Source organism: Pristiophorus japonicus, chromosome 20, assembly GCF_044704955.1.
Source record: "Pristiophorus japonicus isolate sPriJap1 chromosome 20, sPriJap1.hap1, whole genome shotgun sequence".
NCBI lineage: Eukaryota > Metazoa > Chordata > Chondrichthyes > Pristiophoridae > Pristiophorus > Pristiophorus japonicus.
Window position 1 is genome coordinate 74022506 of NC_091996.1, and position 20541 is coordinate 74043046.

General features: G+C 60.0%; 1 protein-coding gene across 1 annotated transcript in view; it reads left to right on the forward strand.

The window, feature by feature from the left end:
- Window positions 1–2246: 2246 nt before the first annotated feature.
- The window catches only part of LOC139232768 (exonuclease mut-7 homolog), a 270943-nt gene continuing 252648 nt past the window's right edge, over window positions 2247–20541 (forward strand). The window contains exons 1-2 of the mRNA XM_070863270.1: window positions 2247–2325; window positions 2412–2516. Of these exons, the coding sequence (XP_070719371.1) occupies window positions 2280–2325; window positions 2412–2516 (151 nt within the window). The 5' untranslated portion in view covers window positions 2247–2279. The remainder of the gene's footprint in view (window positions 2326–2411; window positions 2517–20541) is intronic.

The following is a 20541-nucleotide window of genomic DNA, read 5'->3' on the forward strand; positions in this document are numbered from 1 at the left end:
CTCTTCCCCCCACCCCCCGCCCTCTCTCTCTTCCCCCCACCCCCGCCCTCTCTCTCTTCCCCCCACCCCCGCCCTCTCTCTTCCCCCCCACCCCCCGCCCTCTCTCTCGACCCCCCCGCCCTCTCTCTCACCCCCCCGCCCTCTCTCTCACCCCCCCCGCCCTCTCTCTCACCCCCCCGCCCTCTCTCTCACCCCCCCGCCCTCTCTCTCACCCCCCGCCCTCTCTCTCACCCCCGCCCTCTCTCTCTTCCCCCCACCCCCGCCCTCCTCCCCTCTCTCCCTCCCCCTCCTCCCCTCTCTCCCTCCCCCTCCCTCCCCTCTCTCCCTCGCCCTCCTTCCCCTCTCTCCCTCGCCCTCCTTCCCCTCTCTCCCTCGCCCTCCTTCTCCCTCCCTCCTCGCCCTCCTTCTCCCTCCCTCCTCGCCCTCCTTCCCCCTCCCTCCTCGCCCTCCTTCCCCCTCCCTCTTCGCCCTCCTTCCCTCTCCCACCTCGCACTCCTTCTCCCTCCCTTCTCGCCCTCCTTCTCCCGGCCTCCTTCCCCCTCCCTCCCCCTCCCTCCTCTCTCTCCTTCGCCCTCCTTCCCCCTCCCTCCTCGCCCTCCTTCCCCCTCCCTCTTTGCCCTCCTTCCCCCCTCCCTCTTTGCCCTCCTTCCCCCTCCCTCTTTGCCCTCCTTCCCCCTCCCTCTTTGCCCTCCTTCCCCCTCCCTCGCCCTCCTTCCCCCTCCTGCCTCGCCCTCCTTCCCCCTCCTGCCTCGCCCTCCTTCCCCCGCCCTCGCCCTCCTTCCCCCTCCCTCGTGCTCGCTCGCTCTCCCTCCCACCCTCACACCGTTTCTCCTCACCCTGATTGGTTGGGAGGGCGGACAGGTCCCAATCGCCCATTGGTCATTTCAACTATCAGTGCGGACATCGTGCTCCCAGCCCTCGCTCCCGGCCCTGGGACAGACAAACAGTGACTTATTATTATAGATAGTTGCTGACTGTTGCAGTTCTGTGCATAACCCATACTGGGGAAGTTGTGGTGTACAGATCTGTATCTTCTCTGCCATGGCACTGTCTGCAGAGGTGTCAGCTCTGCAGACAGTGCCATGACATCTCTTCAATGTCCATCTCAAGCACCAGACTGTGCGAATGGGGCCTTGATTTAACACTGGGCCCGAGGAGAGACCATCAAACAGTTGTGTTACTGCTACTTCAGGCTTGGATTCCTGAGGCAGGTGTGTGCCTGCTCAGCACATGTGAGCTCCAGATTCAGAGCAGGTTCTTCACATAGTGTTCGGAGTGGGCCTGAAGCCCTTCAAACAGTCTCTATCGCAGTGTGTCTGTTACAGGGCTCCAATATCCCTTAAAAATCATTCTCATTACTTACTCCAGTGCGTTGCCATGGTTTCAGTGTATTATGCTCCCAATCCCAGAGGAAGTTTGTTTTTCTAAAGGATTTAACTGAACGTGAGCCCCAGACTGTGTGTAAAGCTGGCATTGTCCAGTGAAACAGTGTCTGTGGGACCCATCCCTCTTGCACTTCATCTTGTACAGCATTGAGTAAAGTATCATATCGACCCGTCTCACTCATTTCACAAGTGCACCTAAGTTCAACTCTTACTGCCAGGGGTTGGTCCGGCCGACCGTGAGTGTTAGAGGAGTGTTTACAGCCCCTGTACGAGTGCTTTATCTCTCCCATGCCCCTAATCCCAGTCTGTCCCTGACCCATGCCCCTAATCCCAGTCTGTCCCTGACTCATACCCCTAATCCCAGTCTGTCCCTGACCCATGCCCCTAATCCCAGTCTGTCCCTGACCCATGCCCCTAATCCCAGTCTGTCCCTGACCCATGCCCCTAATCCCATTCTATCCCTGACCCATGCCCCTAATCCCAGTCTGTCCCTGACCCATGCCCCTAATCCCAGTCTGTCCCTGACCCATGCCCCTAATCCCATTCTATCCCTGACCCATGCCCCTAATCCCAGTCTGTCCCTGACCCATGTCCCTAATCCCAGTCTGTCCCTGACCTATGTTCCTAATCCCAGTCTGTCCCTGACCCCATGCCCCTAATCTCAGTCTGTCCCTGACCCATGCCCCTAATCCCAGTCCTGGTACCATATTTGATCTCTTTGAGTTTAATGTATTAGGATCATCATGCTTGCCAAACAAGTTTAGCTGCGTAGGTGTATGAGGGGTATGGGACTGCGGGGTCTGTACTGTGCCTCCCTCGTTCGCCTGCTGATCTGGGCCTGCCTTCTTATGTTGCAGGGTTCGGTGTGTTGCCTGGAGTTGAAGAAGTAGCTCAATGATGAGTGACGGGTGTCCAGATACGTGTGTGCTGTCAGCACCAGGTGTGTGTAGCAGTGTGACCCTCTGAAATGTCAGTGCAGGGAGGTGACGTCTGTGGTTATTCTCATCCTGTTCATCCTTTTGCCAGATTCCTCCACTTCCCCTTCTCCCGCTGACTCTCAGTTCTCTGGGCTGCGGCTGACCTCTGTTACCTGTGTGTGTGAGCCCAGGACACCGAATGTGAGCAAGTTATGTGAGTACAGCCGTCAAGCACAGTGATCAGGATCGCTACCTCAGCTCGGGTAGCTCTGTAAATGTGGGATATTCTTGTACAGTGCACTGCTGTTGTGATAGCACATGTCAAAATAGTGTATGAGGTGCAGCTGGGAACCGTTCCCACACGGGATGGGAACAGGATCCCGGGCTATTGACAGCTGGGATTCCCTCTCTTTATCAATGCTGGAAAGTGAAAGCTCTTCACACATCTCACCCCAGAGAGAGCCACACGATCGGACTAACGAACGTTTCACAACATAACGTTGTGGATTGCACCCACTGTCCTGTAGGGAGGAGGGGGTGCCTCTGTGGAACTGTCGCATGAACAGGCTCCATTTGTCTGATATGTCGCGCTTGTTTCTGTGCTTTGAGCATGTTGTTTCGGTGCTCAGTGATCAGAGAATGAACATTAGACAGGCCTGTAATACAACCCCCAACCATGAGGAAGGCCATTCAGCCCATCTAACCCATACATCCCCAGTGCAGCATGCAGCTTCCGACTGAATGGTTGCAGACTGATGCCCCTCCCCCTCCCCCTGGGCCTGTGTATTCCCAGGGCAGCCCTTCCTCCTCCTCCTGGGTTCGTGTATTCCCAGGGCAGCCCCTCCCCTGGGTCCATGTAGTCCCGGGACAGCCCCTCCCCCTGGATCCGTGTATTCCCGGGGCAGCCCCTCCCCTTCCCACTCTCCCTGGGTCCGTGTATTTTCAGGACAGCCCCTCCCCCTGTGTTCGTGTATACCCACGGCTGCCCCTCCCCCTGGGTCCGTGTATTCCCAGGACAGCCCCTCCCCCTGGTTCCGTGTATTCTCGGGCAGACCCTCCCATGGATCCGTGTATTCCTGGGGCAGACCCTCCCCCTGGGTCCGTGTATTCCCGGGGACAGCACCTCTCCCTGGGTCCGTGTATTCCCAGGGCAGCCCCTCCCCCTCCCCCTGGATCCGTGTATTCCCGGGACAGCTCCTCCCCCTGAGTCCGTATATTCCCGGGACAGCCCCTCCCCCTCCCCCTGGATCCGTGTATTCCCGGGGCAGCCCCTCCCACTGGGTCTGTGTATTCCCGGGGGCAGCGCCTCCCCCTCCCCCTGGGGCCGTGTATTCCCGGGGCAGCCCCTCCCCTGGGTCCGTGTATTCGTGGGACAGCCCCTCCCCCTGGGTCCGTGTATTCCCAAGGCAGCACCTCCCCCTTGCTCTGAGTCTGTGTATTCCCGGGGCAGCCCCTCCCCCTGGGTCTGTGTATTCCCGGGACGACCCCTTCCCCTGGGGCTATGTATTCCCGTGGACAGCCCCTCCCCCTGGGTCCGTGTATACCCGTGGACAGCCCCTCCGCCTGGGTCCGTGTATTTCCGGGGCAGCCCCTCCCCCTGGGTCCGTGTATTCCCGGGGCAGACCCTCCCCCTCCCCCTGGGTCTGTGTATTCCCGGGGATAGCCACTCCCCCTGTGTCCGTGTATTCCCGGGACAGCCCCTCCCCCTCCCCCTGGGTCCGTGTATTCCCGGGACAGCCCCTCCCCTTGGGTCCGTGTATTCCCAGGACAGCCCCTCCCCCTCCCCTGTGTCCGTGTATTCCCGGGGCAGCCCCTCCCCTGGGTCTGTTTATTCCTGGGCAGTTCATCCCCTGGGTCCGTGTACTCCTGGGGCAGCCCATCCCCCTTCAGCTCCCTCTGGTTCCGTGTATTCCTGGGACAGCCTCTCCCGTATTCCCGGGACAACCCCTTCCCCTGGGTCCATGTATTCCCGGGACAGCCCCTCCCCCTGGGTTGGTGTGATCCCGGGGCAGCCCCTCCCCCTCCCACTCCCCCTGGGTCCGTGTATTTCCAGGACAGCCCCTCCCCCTGTGTTCGTGGATACCCACGGCTGCCCCTCCCCCTGGGTCCAGGTATTCCCAGGACAGCCCCTCCTCCGGGTCCGTGTATTCCTGGGCAGCCCCTCCCCCTCCCCCTGGGTCCGTGTATTCCCGGGGACAGGCCCTCCCCCTGGGTCCGTGTATTCCCAAGGCAGCACCTCTCCCTTGCTCTGGGTCTGTTTATTCCCGGGGCAGCCCCTCCCCATGGGTCTGTGTATTCCCGGGACAACCCCTTCCCCTGGGGCTGTGTATTCCCGTGGACAGCCCCTCCCCCTGGGTCCGTGTATTCCCGGGGACAGCCCCTCTCCCTGGGTCCATGTATTCCCAGGGCAGCCCCTCCCCCTCCCCTGGATCCGTGTATTCCCGGGGCAGCCCCTTCCACTGGGTCTGTGTATTCCCGGGGGCAGCGCCTCCCCCTCCCCCTGGATCCGTGTATTCCCGGGGCAGCCCCTCCCACTGGGTCTGTGTATTCCTGGGGGCAGCGCCTCTGCCTCCCCCTGGGGCCGTGTATTCCCGGGGCAGCCCCTCCCCCTGGGTCCGTGTATTCCTGGGACAGCCCCTCCTCCTAGGTCGGTGTATTCCCTGGGCAGCCCCTCCCCGTCCCCCTGGGTCAGTGTATTCCTGGGACAGCTCCTCCCCCTGGGTCCGTGTATTCCCGAGACAGCCCCTCCCCCTGGGTCCGTGTATTCCCGAGACAGCCCCTCCCCCTCGGTCCGTGTATTCCCGGGGGCAGCCCCTCCCCCTGGATCTGTCTATTCCCAGAGCAGCGCCTCCCCCTCGCTCTGGGTCCGTGTATTCCCGGGACAACCTCTCCCCCTGGGGTCATGTATTCCTGGGGCAGCCCCTCCCATTGGGTCCGTGTATTCCCAGGCCAGACCTGTCCCCCTCCACCTCCCCTCCCCCTCGGTCCGTGTATTCCCGGGGCAGCCCCTCCCCCTCCCCCTGGGTCCGTGTATTCCCAGGGCCGCCCCTACCCTGGATCCATGTATTCGCGGGACAGCCCCACCTGCTGGATCCGCGTATTCCCGGGGCATCCCCTCCTCCGGGTCCATGTATTCCTGGGCAGCCCTCCCCTCCCCCCCCCGGATCCGTGTATTCCCGGGGCGTCCCCTCCTCTGGGTCCGTGTATTCCTGGGCAGCCCCTCCCCCTCCCCCTCCCCCTGGGTCCGTGTATTCCCGGGGACAGGCCCTCCACCTGGGTCCGTGTATTCCCAAGGCAGCAACTCTCCCTTGCTCTGGGTCTGTGTATTCCCGGGGCAGCCCCTCCCCATGGGTCTGTGTATTCCCGGGACAACCCCTTCCCCTGGGGCTGTGTATTCCCGTGGACAGCCCCTCCGCCTGGGTCCGTGTATTTCCGGGGCAGCCCCTCCCCCTGGGTCCGTGTATTCCCGGGGCAGACCCTCCCCCTCCCCCTGGGTCCGTGTATTCCCGGGGCAAACCCTCCCCCTCCCCCTCCCTCTGGGTCTGTGTATTCCCGGGGACAGCCACTCCCCCTGTGTCCGTGTATTCCAGTGGCAGCCCCTGCCCCCGGGTCCGTGTATTCCCGGGACAGTCGCTCCCCCTCCCCCTGGTTCCGTGTATTTCCGGGGCAGCCCCTCCCCTTAGGTCCGTGTATTCCCGGGACAGCCCCTCCTCCTCCCCCTGTGTCCATGTATTCCCGGGGCAGCCCCTCCCCTGGGTCCGTTTATTCCCGGGCAGTCCATTCCTCTCCAGCTCCCCCTGGGTCCGTGTATTCCTGGGACAGCCTCTCCCGTATTCCCGGGACAGCCCCTCCCCCTGGGTTGGTGTGATCCCGGGGCAGCCCCTCCCCCTCCCACTCCCCCTGGGTCCGTGTATTTCCAGGACAGCCCCTCCCCCTGTGTTCGTGTATACCTACGGCTGCCCCTCCCCCTGGGTCCGTGTATTTCCAGGACAGTCCCTCCCCCTGTGTTCGTGTATACCCACGGCTGCCGCTCCCCCTGGGTCCGTGTATTCCCAGGACAGCCCCTCCCCCTGGTTCCGTGTATTCTCGGGCAGACCCTCCCCTGGATCCGTGTGTTCCCGGGGCAGACCCTCCCCCTGGGTCTGTGTATTCCCAGGGCAGCCCCTCCCCCTCCACCTGGATCCGTGTATTCCCGGGACAGCTCCTCCCCCTGAGTCCGTATATTCCCGGGGCAGCCCCTCCCCCTCCCCCTGGATCCGTGTATTCCCGGGACAGCTCCTCCCCCTGAGTCCGTATATTCCCGGGGCAGCCCCTCCCTCTCCCCCTGGATCCGTGTATTCCCGGGCGGGATAGCTCCTCCCCCTGGGTCCGTGTATTCCCAGGACAGCTCCTCCCCCTGGATCCGTATATTCCCGGGACAGCCCCTCCCCCTCCTCCTGGTTCCGTGTATTTCCATGACAGCCCCCCCCCCCCCCCCCTCCCCGGCTCTGTGTAATCTCGGGGCTGCCCCTCCCCTTGGGTCCGTGTATTCCCGGGGCAGCCCCTCCCCCTGGGTCCGTGTATACCTGGGGACAGGCCCTCCCCCTGGGTCCGTGTATTCCCAGGGCAGCCCCTCCTCCTCCCCCAGCATCCGTGTATTCCCGGGAACAGCCTCGCGCACTGGGTCTGTGTATTCCCGGTACAGCCCCTCCCTCTGGGTCTGTGTATTCCCGAGACAGCCCCTCCCCCTCCCCCTCCCCCTGGGTCTGTGTATTCCCGGGATGGGCAACACTTTTATCAAATGCCCAGTCCGTGATTTGCTGGCGTGTGAAGCCTCCGTGCTCCTGGGATTGTCTGTGACCTCACCGATATTCTGGGAGATGTCGGGAAATGCTGCGAGTTTGGCAGCGACTGCTCATGCTCTTCATCTGCTCGAGGGGTTTGGAAGTGCCTCAGTAAACGGGCAAGCTGTGGGTGGGGGGCATGGACACACTATACGCACCACTGCCACACACTCAGCAGCGATCACATCACACACACACTCGTACTCCCTTCCCTTTCATATGACAGGATAAAATGTTTGTATTTTACTCCCCTTTGTGTAGGTGCTAAATTCCCAGTTTGCTGTGTTATTTACTTTGCTTAATTCATAATATTAGGCAACTCAAACTGTTCTGTGCAAAACTAGCGCTGGAGCGAGCTGCAGGCAGTGGCCTGTCCTGGAGTTGCTGCAGTGATTTCTGATTGAGCTGTGTCTGGGCTGTCAGCGTTAAGGCCAGCGACACAGCAGCATAGAGCCGCTCTCACCGCTCTGTGAGGCATGTCCCACTACCCCCCCCCCCCCTTTGTGCCAATTGTTTGTTGTGTTGGGCAGGAAGGAGGTGCTCTCTGCTTATCTTCCTTCCTGTGCGTGAGGGGAAGCCTGTGCCTCAGGGACCTGAGCAACAAGTGACCTGCAGTTCAGCACTACGATGTCTCCCAACAGCTGATGGCCCCAGGGAGGACCAGCATCCTCTGACCATTGTGTCGCCTATCCAGAGGGGCCAAAGTTCAGCTGTTGCATTGCTCTCTCTCCCGAGCACGTAGGAATGGAGATCCCCATGCTGGAAGCAGGCTACATTCCTTTGTAAAGAAAGAAAGACTTTATATCGAGCTTTTCACCACCTCAGGATGCCCCAAAGTGCTTTACAGCCAATTCATAACTTTTGAAGTGTAGTCACTACTGTAATATAGGAAATGCAGCAGCCAATTTTTGCACAGCAAACTCCCTCAAACAACAATGAGATAGGGACCACATAATCTGTTTCAGTGATGTTGGTGTAGAGAATCATTATTGGCCAGAACACTGGGGAGAGCTCCCCTGGTCTTCCAATAGTGCCTGTGGGATCTTTTACGTCCACCTGGGAGAGCAAATGGGGCCTCAGTATCATGTCTCATTCCAAAGACCGCACCTTCGACAGTGCAGCATTGAGAGAGAGAATTTGCTAAATTTAGTCATTATTCTCTGGGTACACGGGCCCTCGGATACAGTTTCAGGGGTACACGGGCCCTCGGATACAGTTTCAGGTATACACGGGCTCGGATACAGTTTCAGGGGTACACGGGCCCTCGGATACAGTTTCAGGGGTACACGGGCCCTCGGATACAGTTTCGGGGGTACACGGGCCCTCGGATACAGTTTCAGGGGTACACGGGCCCTCGGATACAGTTTCGGGGGTACACGGGCCCTCGGATACAGTTTCAGGTGCACACGGGCCCTCGGATACAGTTTCAGGGGTACACGGGCCCTCGGATACAGTTTCAGGTGTACACGGGCCCTCGGATACAGTTTCAGGGGTACACGGGCCCTCGGATACAGTTTCAGGGGTACACGGGCCCTCGGATACAGTTTCAGGTGTACACGGGCCCTCGGATACAGTTTCAGGGGTACACGGGCCCTCGGATACAGTTTCAGGGGTACACGGGCCCTCGGATACAGTTTCGGGGGTACACGGGCCCTCGGATATAGTTTCAGGGGTACACGGCCCTCGGATACAGTTTCGGGGGTACACGGGCCCTCGGATACAGTTTCAGGGGTACACGGGCCCTCGGATACAGTTTCGGGGGTACACGGGCCCTCGGATACAGTTTCAGGTGTACACGGGCCCTCGGATACAGTTTCAGGGGTACACGGGCCCTCGGATACAATTTCAGGTGTACACGGGCCCTCGGATATAGTTTCAGGGGTACACGGGCCGTCGTATATAGATTTTGGGTCTTCGTAGGCAGTCCCTCGGAGTCGAGGATGACTTGCCTCCACACGATGAGTTCTCAGATGGCTGATGAGTCCAATGCGAGACCTACAATCTCTGTCACAGGTGGGGCAGACGGTGGTTGGAGAGACGGGTGTGTGGGGCGTTTGGGTTGCCGTGCGCTCCTTCCGCTGTCTGCGCTTGCCTTCCGCTTGTTCCCGATGAAGAGACTCTGTGTTTGGCCGCCTTCCCGGATGCTTCTCCTCCACTTTGAGCGGTCTTGGGCCAGGGATTCCCAGGTGTCGGTGGGGATGTTGCATTTTTTTCAAGGAGGCTTTGAGGGTGTCCTTGGAACGTTTCCTCTGCCCACCTGGGGCTCGCTTGCCGTGTAGGAGTTCCGAGTAGAGCGCTTGTTTCGGGAGTCTCGTATCGGGCATGTGGACGATGTGGCCCGTCCATCGGAGCTGACCGAGCGTGGTCAGTCCTTCGAAGCTGGGGATGTTGGCCTGAGCGAGAACACCTACGTTGGTGTGCCTATCCTGCCAATGGATTTGCAGGATCTTGCGGAGGCAGTGTTGGTGGTACTTCAGTGTTTTGAGGTTCCTGCTATACATAGTCCATGTCTCTGAGCCATATCGGAGGGCGGGTATCACTACTGCTCTGTAGACCATGAGCCTGGTGCCGGGTTTGAGGTCCTGGTCTTCAAACACTCTCTTCCTCAGGTGACCGAAGGCTGCACTGGTACACTGAAGGCGATGTTGAACTTCGCCATCGACGTCTGCTCTTGTTGACAGTAGGCTCCCGAGGTATGGAAAATGGTCCACATTGTCCAAGGCCTCGACATGGATCTTGATAATTGGGGGGCAGTACTGTGTGGCAGGGGCAGGTTGGTAGGGAACCTTTGTCTTACGGATGTTTAGTGTAAGGCCCATGCTCTCGTACGCTTCGGTGAAGGTGTTGACGATGGTTTGGAGTTCGACCTCCGAGTGTGTGCAAACGCAAGCATTGTCTGCATATTGTAATTCAATGACAGAGGATGGGCTGACCTTGGATCTGGACTGGAGGCGACAGACGTTGAACAGATTCCCATTTGTTCTGTAGATTAGCTCCACTCCAGCGGGGAGCTTATTGAGGGTGAGATGGAGCATCGCAGCAAGGAAGATTGAGAAGAGTGTTGGTGCGATGACACAGCCCTGCTTGACCCCGGTCTGCACTTGTATTGGGTCTGTGGTGGTCCATTGGTCAGGATCACGGCTTGCATGTCATCGTGACGAACTTTTGAGGGCAGCCGAGTTTGAGGAGGACACTCCCAATCCCTCGCAGTTGACAGTGTCGAAGGTCTTTGAGGTCAGAAGGCCATGTACAGGGGTTGATGCTGCTCCCTGCACTTTTCTTGAATTTGACGCGCGGTGAAGATCATGTCCATTGTGCCCCTTAGAGGGCGGAATCCGCATTGGGACACTGAGAGGAACTCTTCAGCCACTGTGAGAAGGTGATTGAGGAGGATTCTTGCGATGACTTTCCCTGTGGCAGACAGCAGGGAAACTCCTCTGCAATTACTGCAATTGGACGTGTCACCTTTCTTGAAGATGGTCACAATTGCGGCGTCTTTGAGATCCACTGGCATGCTCTCCTCCTTCCAAATAAGAGAAATGAGTTTGTGGATCCGTGCCAATAGTGCTTCTCTAGTACAGGGGGCGGGGGGGGGGTACAGGGGGGCGAGGGAGGGGATACAGGGGGTGAGGGGGGTACAGTGTACGAGGGGGCGAGGGGGGTACAGGAGGCCAGGGGGTACAGTGTACAGGGGGGTACAGAGGGCGAGGGGGTACAGTGTACAGGGGTGGTACAGGGGGCGAGGGGAGGTACAGTGTACAGGGGGGGCGAGGTGGGTACAGGGGGTGAGGGGGCTACAGTGTACAGGGGGGGCGAAGGGAGATACAGTGTACAGGGGGGGCGAGGGGGGTACAAAGGGCGAGGGGGTACAGGGTACAGGGGGTAAGGGGAGGTACAGTGTACAGGGGGGGCGAGGTGGGTACAGGGGGTGAGGGGGCTACAGTATACAGGGGGGGTACAGGGGGGGCGAAGGGAGGTACAGTGTACAGGGGGGGGCGAGGGGAGTACAGGGGGTGAGGGGGCTACAGTGTACAGGGGGCGAGCAGTGGAGGGATACGGGGGCGAGCCAGCCAACAGCAGTGAGGTGTCCAGTGTAACGGCTCCAACACATGGAATCAGTCGAGGAAGGCTGTGTTTGGCTTAGCACTGACTCTTCCAAGCTGCCCGACTCTGCAAACTACATTCTGGGACTGTTGGATTAAACAATCGTGGGCCAGCCTAACATAAACCACTCCTGTCACACGCGGGGTTCGAGCAAGGTTGGCAGTCCAGGCCATTCGCTTCCTGGAATGATGCTGCATTCATGCCAGGTCACAAGTCAATGAGACAATGTCCATCCCACTGCATCCAGTCAACGGCAGAGTACCTTCTGCATGCAATGGGCTGTCTCCGTCACTTAGTATGTGTGAAGCTTCAAGCTGACACTCTCTGCACCACTTGTCGTCCCAGGTTTGAACCAGAGGACTAATAGGCCCTATTTAAATGCAAGAAAGTCTTTTGTACAGATGATGAGTGAATGAGCAGTGTTTTCCACTGACTGAGCAGGGTGACTGCCTGTTCTCATTGTGCTGTGTGCCTAGAGCTGTCCCACTTGCCCTTGCTGTAAAGCAGAGAGAACTTAAAGTGTGCTGCAGCCAGTCCCGATTGTGGGTGGACTATCTGGACAGTCATGGTTCCAGAGATGTTGGTGTGAATCAGAGAATAAATAGTGGGTCTGGGCTGGGCTTTCAGCTGAGCTGGGCTGCTGCACAGAACACTATCGAAAGATCGCACTGCACTTTGTCAAGCTGATGTGGTTAGTATTTGAGTTGTGCGTGGCTGGGGTCTGTTCCATGGGCCATACGTTTGCAGCTGTGGTTCTGCACGTGATCACTTACTGGATCTCCATCACACTGCGTGAAGAAAGAGTGTCCCCGAGCTCCCAGCTGCTACTCCTGGGACTGAACAAGCCGACGATCCTCCTTCACAACTGCACATGTCCCAGACACACCAGGCAGCAGGGACAATGCACGTCCTGCCGCACCAGCTGGGGGCAGCACAGTCCTACAGTAGCAACAAATGTTGTCACTTTATCATTCTAAACATCTTTCTAGTCTGATTCTCACTGCCTTTCCCTCCCCCCACAACATTACTGAAGGCATTCCTTGCTGGGGGACAGTTCTCAGACACTCACTCTCACTGGGGTACAGTCCCAAACACACTGACCCTCACTGGGGTACAGTTCCACACACACTGATTCTCACTGGGGTACAGTTCCACATACACTGACTCTCACTGGGGTACAGTTCCACATACACTGACTCTCACTGGGATACAGAACCACACACACTGACTCTCACTGGGGTACAGTTCGACACACACTGACTCTCACTGGGGTACAGTTCCACACACACTGACTCTCACAGAGGTACGGGTCCCACACACACTGACTCTGACAGGGGTACAGTCCCACACACACTGACTCTCACAGGGGTACAGTCCCACACACACTGACTCTCACTGGTGTACAGTCCCACACGCACTGACTCTCACTGGGGTACAGTCCCACACGCACTGACTCTCACTGGGGTACAGTCCCACACACACTGACTCTCACTGGGGTACAGTTCCACACACACTGACTCTCACTGGGGTACAGTCCCACACACTAACTCTCACTGGGGTACAGTCCCACACACACTGACTCTCACTGGGGTACGCTTCCTATATGGACTTTCCCCTAAAGACGTCATAGAACCATACAGCGCTGAAAGGGGCCATTCGGCCCATCGTGCCTGCTCTTTGAAAGAGCTCCCTGCTCTTTTCCCATAGCTCTGCAAATTTTTCCTTTTGAAATATTTATCCCATTTCCTTTTGAAATTTGCTATTGATTCTGATTCCAGCGCCCTTTCAGACTGTGCGTTCCAGATCACAACATCTCGCTGTGTAAAAACATTCTCCTCCTCTCCCCTCTGGGTCTTTTGCCAATTACGATAAATCAGTGTTGTCTGGTGACTGACCCTCGCCCCGGTGGAAATAGTTTCTCCTTATTTACTTTATCAAATCCATTCATAATTGTGAACACTGCTGTTAACTTTCTCTGCTCTCAGCCTGTACCAGCACTCTCGCCTGAGTCAGAATGTTGTGGGTTGAAGTCCCATTCCCGAGACTTGAGCACAATATGTAGGCTGACACTACAGTGCAGTACTGAGGGACTGCTACACTGTCATTTGGATGAGATGTTAAACCGAGGCCCCGTCCGCCTGCCCTCTCGGGTTGATGTAAATCATCCCATGACACTATTTCGAGGAAGAGCAGGGGTGTCCTGGCCAATATTTATCCCTCAATCAATGTCGCAAAAACCAATCTGCCGACTATCTCATTGCTGTGCCCACATTACAACAGTGAGCACACTTCAGTAGCACTTTATTGGCTGTAAAGCGCTTTGGGACATCCTGAGGTCGTGCAAGGTGCTATATAAATGCAGGCAGTTCTTTCTTAAGAAGAATATTCTCAACTTCAGTAATATTTCCACATCCCTGGTACCATTCTGGTCAGTCTCCTCTGTACCCTCTGTAAGGCCTTGACATCCTTGCTAAAGTACGGTGCCCAGAATGGGGCCGAAACTGCAGCTGATACTTGACCAGTGATTTATAAAGGCTCAGCATAACTTCCTTACTTCTGTACTCTCTGCCTCTATTTATAAAGCCATGCCTTTTTAACAGCCTGATCAACGTCCTGCCACCATCAAAAATGTGTGTATGTGAACCCCCTGGTCTTTCTCTTGCTGCTCCCCCTTTACAATTGTACCATTGACTTTATATTGAAGATGCCAGCACATTATTGTGGCTTCCGCTTGTGAATCGACTTGAGTTCTCTCCTGAAGGAGTTCCAGTGAGATGATGATCGTGATACTTTTGTGTGACACCTTCCACTCCTCGCTGAACTGCTGCAGTATTTTATCACTTGGGACATCTTCATGTGGCTGATTCCATTCTTAAACTGGCCACTTGAATTCTGAAACATGTTGATTTTACACAGGACCTCTGGCCAGCTGCTGAGCTGACAAGCCCGTGCTCACTGCTGCAACTTACCAAGGAGATTAGGATCAGAGCACAAATGTGCAAAAACAGGAAATTAGAAAAATTTGTGCCCTAAATAGAAAACAGGTTTGAGGAGATTATATCTGTGAACCTTCAACTACTCGCAGCTCTTGGTTAGACGAGAGTTGTTCAATCGACACTGCCTCAACTTTTCTGGTTGCAGGTCAGTGGGACAGAGATGCTGGAATGTGTGCTGTATCCTGACAAAGGGAAGATTGGTGTCAGCTGTCGCTGATATGAGAGTCCTGAGCTTGTTCATGTTATACACAGTCTGCTGCTGTATTGCTGGAGTGGGCTGTTTTATCTGCGACTGGCCTGTCCTTATAGAAGGCCTGATTGGTGAGAGTGGAGTTCGAGATTCCCCACATATCGGGGGCTGGTGGTCTCTCACAATGAGACCAGTGTGAATGGCCCAGCATATGGCAATTAATCTATTAGAGCTGGCTTTACATCTGGGGCGGGAGAGGAGGAGAGATGGGGCGGGCTTACTGATAATCCAAGCACAGGCTACACACAAAATGGAAGCAGAACAAGTTTCCAACCGGAGTGATAATCTGCAACACCATCTCTCTGCCTTTCTGTGCATGCGCAGTCGGAGCGCCCCTTTATGCGCCCACCCGCCCCGGCCTCCGCACCCGCAATATCAGCGAGGTCCGGCTGTGCCTGCACAGTATCCCACAGTCGCGGCTGGAGCGTGGTCTATCCTTTTCGCAGCTCTGTGGGAGAAGCCCCTCTGGATCTGTGGTGAGAACAGAGGATCGAAAGGGAGATCGGAGTGGGGAACTTGGTGGTGGGGGGGGGAAGTGTGTGTGTGGGGGGAGTGTGTGTGGGGTGGGGGGAGTGTGTGCGGGGGTGGGGGGAGTGTGTGTGGGGGTGGGGGTAGTGTGTGTGTGTGTGTGTGGGGGGAGTGGGTGTGTGTGTGTGGGGGGAGTGTGTGTGGGGTGGGGGGAGTGTGTGTGGGGGTGGGGGTAGTGTGTGTGTGTGTGTGTGTGTGGGGGGAGTGGGTGTGTGTGTGTGGGGGGAGTGTGTGTGGGGTGGGGGGAGTGTGTGCGGGGGTGGGGGGAGTGTGTGCGGGGGTGGGGGGAGTGTGTGTGGGGGTGGGGGTAGTGTGTGTGTGTGTGTGGGGGGAGTGGGGGTGGAGGGAGTGTGTGGGGGTGGGGGGAGTGTGATCCAGGTGTGGGGGGGGGAGTGATCCAGGTGTGGGGGGGGGAAGTGAGATCCAGGTGTGGGGGGGGGGGGGAAGTGAGATCCAGGTAGGGGGGGGGAGTGAGATCCAGGTGGGGGGGGGGGAGTGAGATCCAGGTGGGGGGGGGGGGGAGTGAGATCCTGATGGGGGGGGGGGAGTGAGATCCTGGTGGGGGGGGGGGAGTGAGATCCTGGTGGGGGGGGGGGTAATTGAGATCCAGGTGGGGGGGGGGCGAGTGAGATCCAGGTGGGGGGGGAGTGAGATCCAGGTGTGGGGGGGGTGGGGGGAGGGGAGTGTGATCCAGGTGGGGGGAGTTTGATCCAGATGGGGGGGGGAGTGTTGATCTAGGTGAGGTGGGGGGGGGTGTTGATCCAGGTGTAGGGGTGGGAGGGGAGTGTGATCCAGGTGTGGGGGGGAGGGGAGTGTGATCCAGGTGTGGGGCGGGAGGGAGATCCAGGTGTGGGAGGATGGGGGAGTGCGATCCAGGTTGCGGGGGTGGGGTGTGGGGGGAGTGTGATCCAGGTGTGGGGGGGAGTGAGATCCAGGTGTGGGGGGGGAGTGAGATCCAGGTGTGGGAGGGGGAGGGGAGTGTGATCCAGGTGTGGGGGGGGAGTGAGATCCAGGTGTGGGGGGGGAGTGTTGATCCAGGTGTGGGGGGGAGGGGAGTGAGATCCAGGTGTGGGGGGGGAGGGGAGTGACATCCAGGTGGGGGGGGGGAGGGGAGTGAGATCTAGGTGTGGGGGGAGGGTAGTGAGATTCAGGTGGGGGGGGGAGTGTGGGGAGTTTGATCCAGGTGGGTGGGAGTGGAGGGAGCGTGATCCAGGTGTGGGGGGGAGTGTGATTCAGATGTGGAGGGGGGGTGAGATCCAGGTGTGAGGGGGAGAGGGGAGTGTGATCCAGATACTGGGGGGGGGGGGGAGTGAGATCCAGGTGGGGGGGGGAGGGTAGTAAGATCCAGGTGGGGGGGGAGGGGAGTGAGATCCAGGTGTGGGGCGGGGTGAGACCCAGGTGGGTTGGGAGGGGGGGAGTGAGATCCGGGTGGGGGGGGGGAGTGAGATCCAGGTGGGGGGGGGAGTGAGACCCAGGTGGGGTGGGAGGGGGGAGTGAGATCCAGGTGTGGGGGGGGGGAGTGTTGATCCAGGTGTGGTGGGGGGGGAGATCCAGGTGTGGGGGGGGGGGGAGTGTTGATCCAGGTGTGGGGGGGGAGGAGAGTGTGATCCAGGTGGGGGGGGAGTGTTGATCCGGGTGTGGGGGGGGGGAGTGTGATCCAGGTGTGGGGGGGGGGAGGGAAATCCAGGTGTGGGGAGGTGGGGGGAGTGCGATCCAGGTGGGGGGTGTAGTGTGATCCAGGTGTGGGGGGGTGAGATCCAGGTGTGGGGGGGAGTGAGATCCAGGTGTGGGGGGGGGGGGGAGTGTTGATCCAGGCATGGGGGTGGGGGGGGAGTGTTGATCCAGGTCGGGGGGGGGGGGTGTTGATCCAGGTTGGGGGGGGGAGGGGAGTGTGGGGCGGGAGGGAGATCCAGGTGTGGGAGGATGGGGGAGTGCGATCCAGGTTGCGGGGGGGGGGTGTGGGGGGAGTGTGATCCAGGTGTGGGGGGGGAGTGAGATCCAGGTGTGGGGGGGGGAGTGAGATCCAGGTGTGGGAGGGGGAGAGGGGAGTGTGATCCAGATACTGGGGGGGGGGGGGAGTGAGATCCAGGTGGGGGGGTGGGGAGGGGAGTGAGATCTAGGTGTGGGGGGAGGGTAGTGAGATTCAGGTGGGGGGGGGAGTGTGGGGAGTTTGATCCAGGTGGGTGGGAGTGGAGGGAGCGTGATCCAGGTGTGGGGGGGAGTGTGATTCAGATGTGGAGGGGGGGTGAGATCCAGGTGTGAGGGGGAGAGGGGAGTGTGATCCAGATACTGGGGGGGGGGGAGTGAGATCCAGGTGGTGGGGGGAGGGTAGTAAGATCCAGGTGGGGGGGGAGGGGAGTGAGATCCAGGTGTGGGGCGGGGTGAGACCCAGGTGGGTTGGGAGGGGGGGAGTGAGATCCGGGTGGGGTGGGGGGAGTGAGATCCAGGTGGGGGGGGGAGTGAGACCCAGGTGGGGTGGGAGGGGGGAGTGAGATCCAGGTGTGGGGGGGGGGGGGAGTGTTGATCCAGGTGTGGTGGGGGGGAGGAGAGTGTGATCCAGGTGTGGGGGGGGGGGGAGTGTTGATCCAGGTGTGGGGGGGGGAGGAGAGTGTGACCCAGGTGGGGGGGGGGAGTGTTGATCCGGGTGTGGGGGGGGGGGAGTGTGATCCAGGTGTGGGGGGGGGGAGGGAAATCCAGGTGTGAGGAGGTGGGGGGAGTGCGATCCAGGTGGGGGGTGTAGTGTGATCCAGGTGTGGGGGGGAGTGAGATCCAGGTGTGGGGGGGTGGGGGGAGTGTTGATCCAGGTGGGGGGGGGAGAGTGAGACCCTGGTGGGGTGGGAAGGGGGGAGTGAGATCCAGGCGTGGGGGGGGGGGGGGGGGGAGTGTTGATCCAGGCGTGGGGGGGGGGGGAGTGTTGATCCAGGTCGGGGGGGGGGTGTTGATCCAGGTTGGGGGGGGGAGGGGAGTGTGATCCAGGTGGGGGGAGGGGAGTGAGATCCAGGTGTGGGGGGGAGGAGTGACATCCAGGTGGGGGGGGGAGGGGAGTGTGATCCAGGTGTGGGGGGGGGGAGTGAGATCCAGGTGTGGGGGGGAGTGTTGATCCAGGTGTGGGGGGGAGGGGAGTGGAGTGTGATCCAGGTGGGGAGGGAGGGGAGTGATATCCAGGTGGGGGGGGGGAGGGGAGTGAGATCCAGGTGTGGGGGGAGGGGAGTGAGATCCAGGTGTGTGGGGTGAGGGGAGTGACATCCAGGTGGGGGGGGGGGAGGGGAGTGAGATCCAGGTGTGGGAGGAGGGGAGTGAGATCCAGGTGGGGGGGGGGAGGGGAGTGAGATCCAGGTGTGGAGGGGAGGGGAATGTGATCCAGGTGTGGGGGGAGTGAGATCCAGGTGTGGGGGGTGTGTGATTCAGGTGGGGGGGGGAGTGTGGGGAGTTTGATCCAGGTGGGTGGGAGTCGAGGGAGCGTGATCCAGTTGTGGGGGGAGTGTGATTCAGATGTTGAGGGGGGGGGTGAGATCCAGGTGTGACGGGGGGAGGGGAGTGTGATCCAGATGCGGGGGGGGGGGTAGTGAGATCCAGGTGGGGGGGGGAGGGTAGTGAGATCCAGGTGGGGGGAGGGGAGTGAGATCCAGGTGTGGGGGGGGTGAGACCCAGGTGGGGTGGGAGGGGGGGAGTGAGATCCGGGTGGGGGGTGGGAGTGAGATCCAGGTGGTGGGGGAGTGAGACCCAGGTGGGGTGGGAGGGGGGAGTGAGATCCAGGTGTAGGGGGGGGGGGAGTGTTGATCCAGGTGTGGTGGGGGGAGGAGAGTGTGATCCAGGTGGGGTGGGGGGGAGTGTTGATCCAGGTTTGGGGGGGAGTGTGATCCAGGTTGTTGGGGGGGGGGGAGGGAAATCCAGGTGTGGGGAGGTGGGGGGAGTGCGATCCAGGTGGGGGGGGTAGTGTGATCCAGGTTTGGGGAGGTGAAATCCAGGTGTGGGGGATGGGGGGAGTGTTGATCCAGGTGTGGGTGAGGGGAGTGTGATCCAGGTGGGGGGGGAGGGGAGTGATATCCAGTTGGGGGGAGAGGGGGAGGGGAGTGAGATCCAGGTGTGGGGGGAGGGGAGTGAGATCCAGGTGTGGGGGGGAGGGGAGTGACATCCAGGTGGGGGGGGGGGGGGAGTGAGATCCAGGTGTGGGGGGAGGGGAGTGAGATCCAGGTGGGGGGGGGAGGGGAGTGAGATCCAGGTGTGGGGGGGAGGGGAATGTGATCCAGGTGTGGGAGGGAGGGGAATGTGATCCAGGTGTGGGGGAGTGAGATCCAGGTGTGGGGGGTGTGTGATTCAGGTGGGGTGGGAGTGTGGGGAGTTTGATCCAGGTGGGTGGGAGTGGAGGGAGCGTGATCCAGGTGTGGGGGGGAGTGTGATTCAGATGTGGAGGGGTGGTGAGATCCAGGTGTGAGGGGGGGAGGGGAGTGTGATCCAGATACGGGGGGGGGAGTGAGATCCAGGTGGGGGGGGGAGGGTAGTGAGATCCAGGTGGGGGGGAGGGGAGTGAGATCCAGATGTGGGGGGGGTGAGACCCAGGTGGGATGGGAGGGGGGGAGTGAGATCCAGGTGGGGGGAGAGTGAGACTCAGGTGGGGTGGGAGGGGGGAGTGTGATCCAGGTGTGGGGGGGGAGGGAAATCCAGGTGTGGGGAGGCAGGGGGAGTGCGATCCAGGTGGGGCGGGGAGTGTGATCCAGGTGTGGGGGGAGTGAGTTCCAGGTGTGGGGGGGGGAGGGGAGTGACATCCAGGTGGGGGGGGGGAGGGGAGTGTTGATCCAGGTGTGGGGGGGGAGGGGAGTGTGATCCAGGTGGGGGGGGGAGGGGGGTGTGATCCAGGTGTGGGGGGGGGGGGGTGGGAGTGTGATCCAGGTGTGGGGGGGAGGGGAGTGATATCCAGTTGGGGGGGAGGGGGAGGGGAGTGTGATCCAGGTGGGGGGGGAGGGGAGTGACATCCAGGTTGTGGGGGGGAAGAGTGTGGGGAGTTTGATCCAGTTGGGTGGGGGTGGAGGGAGCGTGATCCAGGTGTGGGGGGGGGGGGGGGGGGGTGGGGAGTGTGATCCAGGTGTGGGGGCGGGGGTGAGATCCAGGTGTGAGCGGGGGAGGGGGATTGTGATCTAGGTGTGGCGGGGGGGAGTGAGATCCAGGTTGGAAGTGGGGTGTGAGATCCAGGTGGGGGGCGAGGGGAGTGAGATCTAGGTGTGGGGGCGGGAGTGAGATCCAGGTGTGGGGGCGGGAGTGAGATCCAGGTGTGGGGGGAAGGGGAGTGCGATCCAGGTGGGGTGGGGGGAGTGAGATCCAGGTGTGGGAGGGAAGGGGAGTGTAATCCAGGTGGGGTGGGGGGAGTGAGATCCAGGTGTGGGAGGAAGGGGAGAGTAATCCAGGTGTGGGGGGCGGGAGTGAGATCCAGGTGTGGGGGGGGGACTGTGATCCAGGTCTGGGTGGGGGGCGTGGGGAGTAGTGTGACCCAGGTGTCGGTGCCAGGGTGATTCAGATGGTAAAACTGGATGCAATCCAGAA